Raw genomic sequence first — 17,444 nt, 5'->3', positions numbered from 1 at the left:
AGACATTCTCTTTGCTTGCAAGACCTTCTACTAGCTCAACCGTTTTATCTACTTTCTTTTTTTATTTCTCTTTCTGACCTAGATGTTATTTCCTTTTCTTTGCAACCAAAAATTAATAGGAACTTACTTCGATCGACTGTGTTTTGCACCAATTTCGGGTTTGATGCCGGTTCCTTTCTAACTTCCAGCCTAATGTGTATTATCCTGGTTGCTGTAGTGTTTGGCTTCCTTTACTGCTGCTTCTATTTTTGCTTCTCCTTGGCTACTTGTGAACAGGTGAGTTCATCCTTCTTGCCTGGCCCTATTCCCTATGTAACTTCCTCCATCTGTACTGACAAAAACTATTTTTCCTGTTGGATTTCCTCACCTAACCTATTGTAGTCATTCATGTTTATAGCCAGAGAAATTATTTCTCTATCAATCTTGTATAATCTGACCTCATTTGTGGTCAACAGTGTTGGAGTCACTGACCTCATAGACGGAGATAAAGCAGTGGGCGATGAAGAAGGAAAATATAGCGATGAGGAGGAGTGGAACCCACACGTATGACAGCTCGGGCTTGGTCTGTTGGGAGGAAAGATGGTCAAAACATGCTGTAATAAAGCCAACACCATGTCTTACATGGCAATAACATCATCTCTTAATCAAGATTTGCTGCATGCTATATGATCAAGACTCAACGCATGCTACAAAATCAAAGAATGTACATCACTGTATACTACAAAATATTTTTGTACACATGTATTAAGGCTGAGTGGGTAGTGTGTTGTTGATGTGTGAACGGAAAGAAAGCCTTCTATCATTATGGCTGTGTTACACCTTCACGTAGGGTACCATCCTCTAACAGACTGCAAAGGTTACACACTGACTTTAAAAAAAAAAATCAAATATTGCCAGAAATTTTTCAAATAAATTGTCACTTTTCATTTGGCATTACCTGTAATAATAATACAGTAATAAGTAGTGGCAAAAAACCAGCGTTGAATGTAATGAAACGCCATTTTCTGGGTGAGTCCCAGAGGCTACCCGGAGCTATCCAGGCTGAATGGATATGTACATCTTTCTGGCATCAGTCAATGCATGGAGTTCTTGCCTACTGGGGTCCAAAAACCAGAACCTGGCCCCCTCTGGAGGGGCACGAGGAGCAATGGCCTAGAGACCCCCCCCCCCTTGTGGTTGGTAGCATTCTGTCTGCCATCGACCGGGACAGGCACCCAGAAAGGTAGGCGCCCCAAAACAAACCCCTATTCTGGTAAAACTATTGCGACCAAAGGCCGAACAAGTGGACAGAACTTGCCAAACTAAAATTAGCAAACAAGCATGACATGTCACCGCGCCACTGTCTGCGCAACACCCCCCCCCCCTCCCCGGGAGGTGGAAGGGGGAGCCCCAGACCTACCCACTGGCGACCCAGCCTTCAGTTCTTAGGCTGGATGTCAAAACGCGAGTAAAACACCGCCGACCAGGAAGGAGGGAGGGAGGGATGCCAGGGAGCTTCCGGGACTCGCCCAGAAAATGGTGTTTCCTTACATTCAACGTTGGTTTTCTGGAGGGAACCCCATCGGCTCCCTGGAGCTACCTCACCACGGATAAGGAAAAAGAAAGAAGGATCTGGGAGGTAGACGCCACTCACTTTAACATGAAAACAAGACCACAGACTAAAAGAAAGGTCCTTGCCAATGATCCGGGAGACCCGAACCCCAGAACAGGAAGGAGGTAAGTAAGGGAATCTGGGCAACCCAAAAACATCCACAGCCCCAGAGGCCAAGATGCACAGAAAATAGCAAAGAGCCCCAACCAAACAACAAAAGAAAGCATCACCAGCCTGACCAACCAAGCAGCAACCCAAGGACCCCTCAGGAAGCAGCAGATCCAAACATCGCCCAAGAAGATGGAGACTGCATCAAAAGAACAACCTACCAAGAGGACCAACGAGGCAGAAAAACACGGGAGCCAGAGAGCCGGAAGCTTCCCGACCTAACCCCTAGAGGTCAACACCAACAGAAGGAGGAGACCTGAAAAACAAAAATACACCAGAACCGAAGGGACCATGACAACCGAGGAGAAGAAGAAAATAGACCACCCGGGCCAATGACCAGGACAGCACCAGAAGTGCAAGATCAGGCCGCAGATGAAACAACGCCCAAGACAGCAATCGGAATGGAGCAGAAGGAACAGCAACACCGAATGCAATCTGGAGCGGCTCCACCAGCGCCACCCAAGACGAGGTAACAGTACACGGCACCAGAAGATGGTCCCAGAACAACCCCGAAGGGAAAGACAAGACAATCCTATCAGAGACCAAAGAACCCTTTGCAGTGATAGGAAAACCAGAAGGATCGCCACACACTGCCGCCGAGACATTGCACGCAGGCGGGAGACCAACAACAAAGCCACCAATGCCCCCACAAGTGACGAGAACATGAGACCAAAACCCCCAGACGTGAAGACTCGAGGGGAAGAACGAACCAGCTCCATACAGGGCTGGACTGATTCGCAAAAAGAGGTGGAGCCCCCTCAGGATCGGAACCAGAAAACAGAGCCCCCAAACAAGGCCTGTCAAAAACCAGAAAGAACGGCTGCCAGGGAACCAGGAACCCAATCCCGGCGAGCCAAAAGGAACCAACATAACCGAGCATAAACGCCCCGTCTGGGAGGACCCCCCCCCCCCAGGACCCTGGAAGGACCAACAAGGCCAAACACTGAAGAGCCAGGGCCCAGGCAGAGACCAACGAGGAAACCGAGCACCACGAGCTAAAGCTCGAGACTCGAAGCGAAAAGCAGTGACCCCCAACCCTAAGGAGCAGCGCAATTAGCCCCAGCAGGGAAGAACGAGGTACACCAAGGTATACACATCACCAAGGTACACAGGAGGAGAACTACTCAAGACGTGTACTGCCAGGAAAAAAAACGCATGTTCTGGAAAAAGAACAAAGAAACGCCGGAGCCAGGACCGGAATCCAAGCTACCCGTCCCAATAAAAGGAATCCAGGAGGGCAGGAGCAGTTGACCGGAAGTCCACAACCTCCCGCAGACATTGCAAGGAGAGAGAACAAGAAAAAAGTAAACTCGGTACCAAAACTGAAAACTGGGGGTAGTCCAAAATCATGGAACGGAACATGGACAGAAGCCCACCCCAGCACCTAACAACAGGATAGCCAATAAGCACCGACCCAAGATACACAGCCGTTTGTAGCACAGAGGGGAAAAAAACAAATAGGAAAGGAAAAGACCGGAATAAGGACCAAGTATCAGCCGGCAATGCAATGTAAACGACCAACCACAACATGTGGTGTGAGTGGTTGCACATACACAGTGGGACACCATGGATAGCAGGTGCACCCAGGCACCTAAGATAGGCAAGGAACGTCCAAAGATCGAGAAAAGACCAAGGCGCCCAAATAAGAAAAAAAGCACTGAAATGCGAGCAGTGCCCCCCAGTACAACAAGAACAAGAGACAAGGACAAAGTACGCACAGTAAGATACACGCAAAGTGTCCAAGCAAAACATACAACACCTAACACCCCTGTTAAGAGCCAATGACGATACCCTGTCAAGTGGGGAAGCGACAGGGTAGACAAGGATGGATCATTGAACACAGGTGGTACACATACAAGGGGACACAGGCGGAAGCCGAGAACCCAAAAGAGCCACAGACACACAGAAAACTGTTTCAGTGTCAGTAGTCAGTAAGTGAAATGCATTAGGAAGTGATGTAGGGCAGGCAGACTCCATACACAGTCGCAAACGTAGAGAAGATAGAACCTCGTACACTCCGGAAGCTGGACACCTGACGATTGACAGTGGAGAGGCAGGATCAAAGAGCCAGAGCTCAACTCCCTCAAGTACAACTAGGCGAGTACAATGAGGCGAGTACCCCACAAAACAACGAGAACCAGCACCTGGCCGACAGATTCGCCAGACAGTACAATCTCACCTGCAAAACACACCACCGTGTCACAACACAGCTGAGCCATGCAACGTAACAGGAGCATCCCTAGTGTCCAGAGGTGTGAGCCCAGTAGGAGAAGATGAGGTGCATGCAGTACAGAGGTGGAGGAGGCACCACTCAAAGCCGCCCCACACTCGCTCCAGAACACCAAGTATCCAGGGGGGGGGGTTATGACCTGAAAGAAAAGGAACGAAAACGGCGTAGAATCCGCGAGAAAGAATGCGGAACACCAACACATGTGTACACTGCCCAGAAACAAAACGATCACCCCAGCTCCAGCGACCGAGGTACGAAACGTACCACCCGTTTTCCGGGCAGCATGGCTCGTACACCAGTCGTATGTACACATATCGTACATAAACCAGCAAGGTGTATGTACACATGCACAAGGCAAGGTAACGAAGACGAGGAATATCGAAACAGGAAGGAGAGACGAAGTGAATACAAAAGAAAAACTGGAGGGAAACCTCACTGAAAGTCAACAGACGTTCCAAGAAAAATGGAAGTGCCGAAGATGTTCACGAACCAACGAAAACACAGTCTCCGTGGTGTAGTGGTAAGACACTCGCCTGGCGTTCCGCGAGCGCTATGTCATGGGTTCGTATCCTGGCCGGGGAGGATTTACTGGGCGCAATTCCTTAACTGTAGCCTCTGTTTAATGCAACAGTAAAATGTGTACTTGGATGAAAAAATGATTCTTTGCGGCAGGGATCGTATTCCAGGGACCTGCCCGAAACGCTACGTGTACTAGTGGCTGTACAAGAATGTAACAACTCTTGTATATATCTCAAAAAAAAAAAAACGTGAAAAACAAGCACAAGTGCATAGAGGCACAGACGGGGCCCAAAGACATCCCTGGCCAAGGGACGAGCAAGGATCCCGAAACGAAGGGAATAGCAACGTGACATAAGCGCGAATAAGGTGAGGAAAGGGGGGTGAAAAGCACCCCCGGTAAGGATGGAACCGAACGGACCCGAAGGAACACAGAATCGAACCCAGGGAAAGGTAGACCCAAAACCAACACAAACGCAGAGGTGAAAGGAAAAAAAAACTCTGAGCAACTGCAAACCCCGCTCAGAGGGTACAAGACCCCAAGCGGGGCAAAATGGTGCCTAGGCCTCCCCTAGGCAACCCTTCCCCAATCCTGGGAACCCCTACAGCAGGACCCAGGGCCGAATCGTTCCCCCCAAAGTCCCAGCCCCACAAGTAAAAACCGGGGCAGTCGTACAAAACACTAAGCAAGGGAGCCCACTGGTCAGACCCATACGGCACGGCTGGAGGAACAGGCTTGAATGCCTCCGCTGCCACCCCGGAAGAGGAAACCCCTGAGGCCGCCTGAGTCTCAACCCAACCAGAACCTACGTCATCCCCGAAACCTGCCTACGGTTCGAAGCCGGAAGCAAGGGAAAGGACGAGGAAGAGTGGACAGAACTCCATGGTCTCAGTCTCCATGGTGTAGTGGTTAGACACTCACCTGGCGTTCCGCAAGCACTGTCATGAGTTCGTATCCTGGCTGGGGAGGATTTACTGGGCGCAAATCCTTAACTGTAGCCTCTGTTTAACTCAACAGTAAAATGGGTACTTGGTTGTAAAAACCATTCTTCGTGGCGGGGATCGTATTCCAGGGACTTGCCCGAAACGCTATGCATACTAATGGCTGTACAAGAATGTAACAACTCTTTTATATATTAAAAAAAAAAAAAAAAAAAAACTGGAGCCGAAGCGACTCCCACTCCAAAGTCTGGACCCATTAACCAAACAGGGGCAGTCTCAGGGCATCCGGGGCCGCAACAACCAAGAGCATTTGCAGCCACCTGAACCTTACATGCAATGCTGCAGCTGCCTGCACCCGCACATCATTATCAGTGGCTAGGGTGAACGGGAGTACGTACGGACAACACACATCGCACAACTCTGGGTCAAAATGATCATCGACCCAACAGGCAGCATGACGGAGGGAAAACCGGTCAGTGTCACCCTGAGACAAGGGGGACAGAGCAACCTTCAAACTCGCAAGATGCGAGAGGGAACTCAACGGTCACGCGTATCGGACCACGCAGCCCCCGTGGGGTTTCCCAGGGCCCTTAGCCATGGTTACATGCTAAGGGAAGCCCAGGCAGGGTACTGCAAACCGGCACCCAACGCTACCAAACAAACTGCTAAAGCTGAACTCCAAAGACGTGTCCACTCACGGGGGCCAAGCGGGGAGGACCACCAAACACACAAATATAGAGATGTAAATATATATACCCCAAGAACAGCGATAGGGGCCACAAATTAAGACCCCCACCAGGCAGAAAACAAAAACAAAAGAAAAACCCTGCAAGAGAAGAACGTACCCAGGTGGAACAGAGCCAGCCGCTGTTAGAGGTGAAAACTAGCTGTTTAGTACCCTGCGCCTCGACCAGTGACGAAAACTACCCAGAGGTAGATCCCGAGGTGACTTGAGGAAGGAGGCCCAAAGCCCCAAGGGCAGTACTTACAGGACACCTAGGAAAGGGAACACTAGGGACATGCAGCCCGAGTACCGTGGAATGCAACTCCTGGCTCACGAACCACCTGTAGAGACAGCCCACACCACAAGGCACAGAACCGAAACAAAAAATCAGAGCCAGAAGCACGACTGCACCAGACTTCCATCAGCCAGGAACTTAAGGTTGGGTCACCGGCGGGTAAGTCTGGAGCTCCCCCTTCCCCCTCCCAGGGAGGAGGGGGGGCTGCACAGACAGCAGCGCGGCGACATCATGACGTTATGTTAGTTTGCTAATTTTTGTTTGGGGAGTTCTGTCCACTGATGAACTGTTCGGCCTTTGGTCATAATAGTTTTACCAGAATAGGGGTTTGTTTTGGGGTGCCTACCTTTCTGGGTGCCTGTCCTGATCGATGGCAGCATAGAATGCTTCCAACCACAGGGGGTTCTCTATAGGCCATTGCTCATTGTGCCCCTCTAGAGGGGGCCAGGTTCTGGCTCATGGTCCTCTGTAGGCAAGAACTCCATGCACTGACTGATGCCATAAAAAATATACATATCCATTCAGCCTGGATAGCTCCGGGGAGCCGACGGGGCTCCCCCCAGAAATAAAAAGATTAAAGCAATGTCTGTGTTCACACTCTCCTGTAGTGAGTGAGACACAGATTTACCAGAGTATCCGTATGTGACACATACCTTTAAAATTTGGAAACCAATTAGGACAGTACAGATGACGACAGATGCCTTGGCCAGAAACAGGACAAAGGTCCCAACTGAGTTGATAGCAACCACCCTGAGGGCATTGGCGGCCAGAAGAACGAAGGCCTGCTGCGCTGCCTTGCAGAACCCATACCCGTAAATGGCTGAAAGACACAAGATCCCCCACAATTTCAATACAGTATATGCTGTGCTTTCTACATTACAGAAAATAAATCTACACTGTATATCACATACCTTTCTTAGCTAATAATAATTTATTTGTAAAGTTTGTCAAAACAATTCTTATTAATATCTTACATTTGCTTTTCTATATACAAAACTGTACTCAAATTTAAAAGTAACAAAAAGTTCGTTTATGTACTGTATTAGCTTGTTTTGTTTCTTGGTTCTTTCAAGACCTCTGATGACAAACATCTGTTGTAAACTGGGAATCAGAATTTATATTGAGGCCTTGCAAAGCAGTTTACATTAGCTCCACAAATGGTCAGAAGATTTGCAAATGCTTTTCAATATTGAAAATTGCAAGACCTTGCTTGTAGAGTATGACAATACACACCATAACCATATTAATAACAACCTAAGAGTTATGATACAAACTTTATGAATAATTAAATGAACCTTTTACTTCAAGGAAAAGAAAATGATTATTCACCTGTAAGAATCTCTTGTGCACCCTAGCTGGATTACTGTATCCACTCCAAGCATGAACATTTTACCTTCAACATGACATAACTACTTTGGTAAAAGTTCAACACAGAGCAGCAATACATCATCCCAGAATTAAGTAAATTATCTTATCATGAAAGGTTGAGTGTCGGGACTAATAACACTACAAACCAGACATGACTGGGCTGATCTTATAAAGCTGTTCAAAATACTGAACAAATTAGAAGATATTAATCCAGACCACTTCTTCAAAAGATTCATGTCCTTTATGCAAGAGGTACAACTTCAAGCTCGACAAGCCACAACGTAGGATATAAAATGGGATATATTTATTAACCCTTAAGCTGCTAAGGGGTCCCGAGGAGATTTACACCCGTGCGCAAGAAAAAAATTCTAAAAAACGATTTCGTCTTCTAAAAATGTTAATTTGTATTCCCTGAGCACGGGAAAAATAATAAAAAAAATCGTAGGTGACATTTTGGGCACAATAGACTGAGGAAGTCTGGCAAAAAGTGGGCGTTGACAGAGCGGTCGTCAGAGCCGGTCAGTGTCACCTGAGCAAACAGGTGGGAGTTGCCACAGATATTATCACGTAATTATTTCAATGTGTCTGATTTTTTCTCAGTTTTTTTGCAGTAATATTATTCAATAGTGTGTATTGTGATATATTTATACAATAAAAAGGGTGAATAATCCCTATACTCAAAAGTATGGTGTGCATATTAGTGATTCAATTATTATGTTCATAAAACAATAAACAAATAGTTTTGCTGTTATTACACTCTATACACAGGTTATATATAAGTATCTGCATGTTTTGTTCACCATAACGAACCACTAAGTTGGTATTGTGAGTCAAAAAGCAACAAGGAGGAATGGCAAGAAACTTCATACTGCCGCCGAGACGAAGCACGCAGGTGTGCAAAGACCCGAGGAGAAGATCGAACCAGTCACATGATGGACCGGGCCAATCTGCTAAAAAAGGCAAAGCCGCGGGAAAACCTCCAGGTTCGAACACTGAACAAACAGCGCCTGAAACCAAGCCTGGGCTGGCCACCATGGGGCCAAGAGGACTATTCTCCCCTGGTAAGTCTCCAAGCAAGCCAGGACCTGAAGCAATAGCTGAACTGGGGGGGGGGGGGGGGAAAGAGGTACATGAACCCCCCCTCGACAAGTCCTGCCAAAAGGCATCAACCCCGATGGCCTTGCAGTTGGGGAAGGGCGCCACATATACTGGAAGACGCCTCCACCACGCCGGAGTGAAGAGGTCCACATCCTGGCACCCAAACATCTTGCAGAGCCAACTGAAGGAGTCGGCGTCGACCGTCCATTCCATGGACAGGGGAATGAACCTGGATAGGCCGTCCGCCTGTCCAGGTCCAGAGTCAAACCCCAAGAACTCAGCCGACAAGTCACCTGAAATTACTAGCCCCAAAGAGGCTAGGACTGCATCGAATCCCCGCGGTTCAGACAATTAACCACCGGGGGAGCAATCCAAATGGAGCCGGAGCGTCGATCCATGGGCAACCCAAACCCTCCGAAGGGAAACCACACTGCCGCGAACGCCCACAATGTGCTGTGGGCTCGACGGAAGGACTGACCCCACTGCCCCTGTCCGGCCTGATGAGCACTTGTCAAAAAGCCCCAGCACAGAGACGACGCGTCCATGAACACATCGAGTGAGGGCTCGGGTAGGCGCCAAGGCACTGAACCCTGACAAACCCAAAGAGGAAGCTGGCGACTCAGCAACTGACACAAGGCCCCCGGCGGACAAACCCAGCAATCGCAAGAGAGGTGGAAGGGATGGCTTCAAAGAACCCAGAACAGCTGATGAAGCCAAACCTGATCTGGCAGGTAGACCATGACTGCAAAGTTCAGGCTCCCACACAGACCCTCGAGCAACCGCCGACCCGGGAGCCCCCCAGAAACAGGCCAAGGTGGTACCGCAGCCGAAGATGAGACTCCAGAGGGAGAGACAAGGAAGTGGTCCAAGAGTCTCACATAAGACCCAGCCAAGTCCAAACCTGGGAGGGAACCAAATAGGACTTCCTTCAGTTCACCAAGAATAATACCTGGTGAGCTGGGAAAGAACACAAATTTCTGGCGAGCAGTTAAGCAGGTCTGGGCTGGGAGCCCAGATCAGCCAGTCGTCGAGATAGGCCAATACCCGAACATCTAGGAGATGCAGACAGGCCACCATGACCCGAGTAAGGCGTGTGAAAATTCAAGGTGCCACGTTCAACCCGAACGGAAGACAATGAAAGCAGTAACTCTGACGTCCCACAACAAAACCGAGCCAGTCCCTGAACCGCAGATGAATCGGGACGTACCAATATGCGTCTCAAAGGTCCAGAGACATCATCCAAGCGCCCAGCTCCAACAGAGGCCGGACCTGAGACAGTAGTCATTCGGAAGGAGGGGCAATGGAACCCAGGAGTTCAGATGGGACAAGTCCCGAATGAATCACAGGTCCGCACAGTCCCGTGTCGAGACTGGGAACAAACGGGAAACCCATTTGAAAGACGTCGTTTTGACCATGCTGAAGCGTACTCACTCCAAGAATACCAGACAGAGCGCAGGAGAAGAGGTCTGCTCGGCCAGCCCCGAGCCCTCTGAAGAAGACGGGGCCACCCAACGCCACCGCAGGCCATCAGAAACGACCCGAAAAGCCCACAAATCATGGGACCAGGCGTGAGCGAACAGAGCAAGCCTCCCCTCCCCCCCTCCCCCCCTCCCCCATCGCCCTGTCAATGGGATGAACTGCAAAAGGTCCGATGCCCCTTACGAGAGTCTGAGCTCTACACACAGCGAACACCGTGCTGACCAGATGAAGACAAGGTCCGAAGACGGCGCCGGCTCCAAAACTGGCACCAGTGGTCTACCATGACAAACAGAACCCCGAGCCCTGGCACAACCCCTCTGGGAAGGCCCCCCCACTCGGGACCCCCGGACAACCAGCAAGACGGACATCGGACGATAGCTAGCTGAAGCCGCCTGCAGAGACTGTGCCACCACAGAATCAGCAATCGGCAAGGGATAAAAAGGCAAAGACATTCTAAGAGCCAAAGCCCAAGCAGATTCCAAAGAGGAAGCCAGCACCACCTGCCGACATGCGAGCCGGGAGGCATAAAACAGCGACACCGCATCCTGCAAGATCGGTGCAAACAGCTTCAACAAGGCAGACAATGAATGCGCCACCGAGCCCAAGGTGCTAAACCCAGGAATGGTCCTAAACGGCTCCACATCCTTATCAAGCCAGTCAGCAGACCGCTCCGGGAGAGAAGAAATGCAAGCCTGTGAGTAAGCAGACCACAAGCATGCAAGTCCACAGCAACCAGCGCAGCTGATAGGGAGGGAACCTGAACATGAAGCTGCACAACGCCCACATCATGAGGAAGAGGGGAGGAGCGAACAAAGTCTTATAACTTGGTGACATTCCCACTAATTCAACAAAATTTACAATAACTAATATACAGTATTGCAAGTATAAGATATAAATACACTAGTTATCACAGTAACCAAGTCACCCACCAAAATAAGTTTCAAATGGCACTTTACTGATCTGCAACAGAATCACTACACACAGTAAAATCTATGCGTGCACACACACACACACACACACACACACACACATCTCTACATCCTAGATCTCTCTAGCGACTCACCAATCTCTATGTAAGCATTCCTCGAGAGAAATTTCAGGAATTTCTCAAAGCACCAGAGGCAGCACTGACAGCACTTGAGCATGAAGGAGCAAACCTGGTTTGAGTTGCCATTTAACTTCCTCTCAATGTACTGTTGAAAGATGTAATTTTTGTTAGACTTTGTAGTATAAATTATGACAAAAGAAATGGTTACAATAAACAAATAATTAAAATAGCATTACTAAGATAATTTATTTACATTGTAAAAGATGACAATAAAACAGTACTAAAATATACTGAATAGTGTTAAGAGTTCCTTATCAACACAGTCATGATGAGAACAGTCATTAAGAGGAACTGAAAAAATACCTAATTAATATAATGCAAAATATTTCACTCATCCTAAATATGCCTGGTGATGAAATTGACAGTTTCCTGAGGCAGCCAGTTCATACACACACCTCCCCAGCTTTCCAATGATTGGGCATAGCCTCACTCTTCCTCCCAGACGGCTCTACTTAAGCAGGTGCTCTATCAACTATAAAATGTACCATTTCCCTACCTTTCGTCGTGTCCAGAAAAGTCGATTCATGTTCTATTGTTATTGGGAATGCTATATCTGTACTGTTGCTAAAGCTTCAAATTCTATAATAAAGTAGTCTCTGCCACTTGTCATTATAACAAATGTGTTACATCATTTGCTAAATTTCTTGATCAGTTCATATACTGTATCAGCTTACTTATTGTTCAGAATTAAGGGTTTGCCCCCATTAACCACTGTTCTGCTCAGGCTCCATATATGGCACCCCCCCCCCCTGTGCACAGGAAATAAATTTTAATATTTTTTTTTAAGTGTTAAATTCCCTTCCCTGATTACATATACTGTTTAAAAAAAAAACTCGAAATTGTACTTACTTTGGCTGCAATGGGGTCCGGAAAATGTGGGGTGACGTCACAATTTGGTGGTGACACATGGCGTAGACCCCCGGGGGCAGGCGTAGACCCTCGGGGCAGTCGCATGCCAAGTTCATCATGCGCGAGTTGCCACAAATAACTTTTTGTTCATTTTTTGCATACATTTCCAAATGCATTTTTGTTTTGTTTTTTCTTGCCAATCCTATATATAATGAACACGTACACAATATTATAGCAGTAGAACATCTGTACTGTCCCAAGACACTATGTTACATGCATCACAAATGTGATCACATATGAACAAATCCCAAATCATATCTTAGTATGTCTCTAAGACATACTAAGACGTCTCTGGCATAGTTCACCTCCAGCCTGTTCTTGCACCGCTTGAGCCATCCTGGTTCTTGGATTGTGTGTTCTTTTATCTTCTCCTCGATTTGTTGTGGCCCCTTCGGTTCCAAGTCGTTTTCCGAGGCTCTTTTCTTGTTGACGTTGACCTCTGGGGGTCGGGTTGGAGTGCTTCATGCCCTCCTCCGGCACCTGGGTTTTGGCTCTTTTGGTTCTCCTGATAGGTTTGTTTACTTGCGGCCGTCTCCTCCTCTTCTGGCGAAGACTGGCACAGCTGCTTTCTGGAGGTGTCCATGGGTTGTTTGATGCTTGGTTGGTCTGGCCGGGGGTGCATGCTTTGTGTTCGGTTGCGGCAATGCGCTGTGCTTGGCATGCCATGGCTGCCGTGACCGAGGTCGCGATTTAGGTTGTTCCGAGTTCCCCTCTTCCCTATTCCAGGGTGTGGTTCTCTCGGGTCATCCGTGGGGTGGTTCTGTCCTGCCAGCCTGCCGTTTGTCCCCATGTCCACGTCATTCATTGGTTGGCTCTGCGTTCCTTCGTTGATGTTCCTGGGCCTTGTTGGGCCTGTGTGGCCTTGGGTTGGCGGTGGCAGTTTTTGTCTCCGCATTGCATTGGGGAGGTGTGCGTCTTCCGCCTCCTGGGTTAGGTCCCTCTTGTTTTCATTGTTGGGTAGGTAGCTCTGGGGAGCTGATGGGCGAGACCCGGGGGCTCCCCGGCAATCTTCCCTCGCCCCCAGTCGGCGGTTTTTCGCGTGTTTTGATGTCCAGCCTCAAAACTGAGAGGTGGATTGCCGGCACAAGGGTCCTGTGGCTCCCCCTTCCCCCTACTGGGGAGGGGGGGGGGGGAAGCTGCACAGACAGTGGCGTGACGACGTGTGACGTCATATTCGTTTGCCCGTTTCTGTTTGGGGAGTTCTATCCACTTGTTCGGCTTTTCATCGCAATTTTTACCAAAATAGGGGTTTGTTTTGGGACGCTTACCTTTCTGGGTGCTTGACCCTGTTGATGGCAGGCATAGAATGCTTCCAACCACATGGGGGTTTCTATGTTCCCCTTGCCTCTTCTAAGGGGGCGAGGTTCTGGCTCATGATCCCTGGTAGGCCCACAGAACTCCATACATATGACTGATGCCCAAGTCTGACATTAGAATATCAGCCTGGATAGCCCGGGGGAGCCTCTGGGTCTCACCTAGAAAATGGCGTTTCATTACATTCAATGCTGGTTTTTTGGCCGTAGTGCATACGAGCAAAGTGACATAATTTGTAAGAGGATGGGTTGGTGGGTGAATGAGTTAGTAGGTCCACTCACCTTGAGAATGAGCCGTATAAACTTAACAATGGCAATGATGAGGGAGCCGAGTGCAATGGAGCCCAGGTGGTAGCGGAACATCCGATGCATGCTCTCTGCAATGGGCCAACCCAGCTCCTTCTTGTTCCTGAGAAACACACTTACAGTTAGCATTGTGAAAGAGTTAGTTTAGTTCATTAGTCCCCAGCCCCAGGATCCCCCTCCTCGGGACCCGGGGCCGAGTCATTCCCCAAAGCACCGGCCCCTAAAGAAAAACCCAGCGCAGCAAAGTAAGCCGAACAGAAGGGGGCCCATTGATCAGACCCAGAGGCTTCGGCAGGGAGATCGGACTCTAGTGCCTCCGTCGCCACACCAGAAGGGGCAACCCCTGAGACCGTCCGAGACCCCAAGACCATTTAAAACCCTCCTCAACCCAGAAACCCTCAGACGTTTTGGGGCCGGAAGCAGGATTGGGGGGGGGGGACCAGGATGCACCATAGAAGGGGAAGGGCGAGGGGGCGCAAACTGAATTAAGGTCAAAGCGACCCTCACCCCAAGTCCTGATCCCTATAAGCAAAATGGGAAAGCCTCAGGGCATCCGGGTGAGCAACTCGCCTAATGCGCTGAAGCAACCTAAAACGAGCATGCAACGCCTGTAACCATAGATCATCATCTTGAGATTGGGTAAATTGAGTCACTAGCAACAGAACTCTCAGAACTCCGGGTCGAAGGTGTCACCGACCCAGCAGGCAGCATGAAAGAGGCATAAACCGTGAGTGTCACACCGAGTCAAGAGGACTGAGCAACCCTCGAACTCGCACATAGCGAGGGGTAGACTCCGGAGACACATCCATCGGACCCACGTGCCCCCTAGGGGACTCCCAGGGTCCTGAGCACTTAATGGTAAATCACGCCCAAGTAATCCCAGGCAGGGTACTGCTAACCGGCGCCCAAAACTACCAAAACAACTGTCTAAAGCTGTACCCCAGGAACGTGTACACTCACGGGGACCTAGCAGGGGGCACCACCAGAAGAGAACCGTGCACAGGTCAGGCACAAAGGGGGCAAGCAAGGCAGACCCCCTACAAGGCAAAAACAAAAACAAAAAGAAAACCCCGCAGAAGGATGACGTACCCCAAGGAACAGAGCCGGCCGCTGTGAGTGGTGAAAACAAGCTGTGCAGTATGCTGCGCAGTACGCTGCGCAGCATACTGCACAGCTTGTTTTCAGGGTACTGGGGTGCAGTACCCTGCGCCCCACGAGTGCAAACCGCCTCTTACCCTAAGGTAAACCTGGAGGACAGAACCCCGAAGCACCCAAAGGGCAGCCAAAAACCAAGCAGTAATACGGCGTAGCAGAGACAGACCCCGAGGAACTTGTGAAAGGTAACCCCAAGATCCAAGGGCAGTACTTACAGGGCACCAAGGGACGATAACCCTAGGCACGTGCAGCCCGAGTACCGTAGAATAACTCCTGGCTCTCCCACGCCTGGAAGACAGCACCACACGCAGGTACAGTGCTGGAAAAACTGGAGCCAAGCACACAACTACTGCCTCTAGCATCAGCCTAAGAATTGATGGGTGGACAGCCGGCGTGAGGGGTCTGAGGCTCTACCTTCCCCCTCCTGGGGAGGGGGAAGCTGCGCAGACAGCGGCGCAGCGACGTGTGACGTCATGATCGTTTGCTCGTTTCTTTTAGGGGAGTTCTATCTACTTGTTCGACTTTTGGTAACAATAAATTCACCAGAATAGGGGTTTTGTTGTTTTGGGATGCTTACGTTTCTGGGTGCCTGACCCGGTGGATGGTAGACATAGAATGCTTCCAACCACACGGGGGTTTCTATAGGCCATTGCTCCCCATGCCTCTCTGAGGGGGCCAGGTTCTGGCTCGTGGTCCCCGGTAGGCCCACAGAACTCCATACACATGACTGATGCCAAAGTCTGACATTAGCATATCAGCCTAGTAAGCTCAGGGGAGCCGAAGGGGCTCCCCCCAGAAAATTAAAGGCGTTTGAGGAAGTTTGAGAAGCAGTTCATGGCCTCTTAAATGTTGTACTTCTGACAACCAATCTGAGAAGTCTTCCAGTACACCAGTAATATATCCTGTTGTAACAACTGAGCGACAAGGTTTCAATACCTGGTCAGCACTGAAATGGGTGGGCATGTTTCCTTTCACCTGATATGTCTGTTCACCTAGCTGTAAACACATATAGTGGTACCTAAGCTTACGAATTGAATCCGTTCCCAGAGATGGTTTGTAGCCCTAAAATTCGTAAACTGAAGCAAATTTAACAATAAGAAAATATGTAAATTGAATTAATCTGTTCCACACTTCTAAAAATATTAACTTCAAAGTAAATTTTAAACCTAATTCACCCAAATCTTTAGTACTAAAGTACGTACAAGTTATCGTTTACCTTTATTGATGATTCTTGTTTGCGTATGGAAGACGGTGAGGAGAGGGGGGGGAGGGAGAAGAGTTGTTAGTGTTTGAAAGGGGAGTCCCCTTCCATTATAACATGAGGCAGTGTAACGGTTCTATTGTTACGTAAAGTATGGTGACAAATAAACACAGACACTAAGATACTATATATATATTTGGTCGAATATACAGAAGTACACAGGTGATACGTTGGTGTGAGTTGAGCGCACTGAGCGTTGGTACAGTATCTCGCAAGTGTCTGCTCTAGACCACACTTGAAAGTAGACTAGTTAATGTTCGCTACACCGCTGCTTATATTGCTCGGGCAACGCCTCACCTCATTCATCTCCAAAGGTTGACAGGCATATTAACACTATATTTGGAGCGAGTATATTATTGGGATAATCTACTCGCTACAGCAGTAATGACTTCTCTGGGGTACTCTCTGGGACGTTTTCCCTGCATACCACTAGGACCTGCTTCTGGCTCACTATTTTTCTCGCTAAAAATCTATCCATACAGATTTTTTCCTATGTTGTTACACTAGTCTGTAGTGAGGGATCACAGTGTCATTTAAAAAGATTAAGGCAAAGATTAAGAGCCAGTCGGCCGAGCGGACAGCACGCTGGACTTGTGATCCTGTGGTCCCGGGTTCGATCCCGGGCGCCGGCGAGAAACAATGGGCAGAGTTTCTTTCACCCTATGCCCCTGTTACCTACCAGTAAAATAGGTACCTGGGTGTTAGCTGTCACGGGCTGCTTCCTGGGGGTGGAGGCCTGGTCGAGGACCGGGCCGCGGGGACACTAAAGCGCCGAAATCATCTTAAGATAACCTCAAGATAAGAACCATTTTCATGTTTACAAATGATCTCTTGTTTTTCCTCTATGGTCATCCTCACGTGAGTTTTCTAGGATTGAACCTTACCACTGGGCTTCTTGGGATTTATGGCGAGATATATAATAAGAAATTTTATGTTCAAATACCCAAAAATCCGAGAAACACAAATTCTGTACAAAGAATT

At 48.9% G+C, this 17,444-nt stretch overlaps 1 protein-coding gene across 2 annotated transcripts in view; it reads right to left on the bottom strand.

The window, feature by feature from the left end:
- Positions 1-17,444, bottom strand: part of LOC123745433 (choline transporter-like protein 1) — a 218,860-nt gene that overhangs the window by 48,260 nt on the left and 153,156 nt on the right. For both annotated transcript variants that reach the window (XM_069300865.1, XM_045726001.2), the window contains exons 11-14: positions 14,024-14,150; positions 11,475-11,604; positions 7,120-7,286; positions 472-564 (exon numbers count right to left, since the gene is read on the bottom strand). In XM_069300865.1, the coding sequence (XP_069156966.1) occupies positions 472-564; positions 7,120-7,286; positions 11,475-11,604; positions 14,024-14,150 (517 nt within the window). The remainder of the gene's footprint in view (positions 1-471; positions 565-7,119; positions 7,287-11,474; positions 11,605-14,023; positions 14,151-17,444) is intronic.

The sequence above is a fragment of the Procambarus clarkii genome, chromosome 44 (assembly GCF_040958095.1).
Source record: "Procambarus clarkii isolate CNS0578487 chromosome 44, FALCON_Pclarkii_2.0, whole genome shotgun sequence".
NCBI classification, from domain to species: domain Eukaryota; kingdom Metazoa; phylum Arthropoda; class Malacostraca; order Decapoda; family Cambaridae; genus Procambarus; species Procambarus clarkii.
Note: the sequence above shows the minus strand (reverse complement) of the source record. Positions and strands in the feature narration are given on the sequence as shown.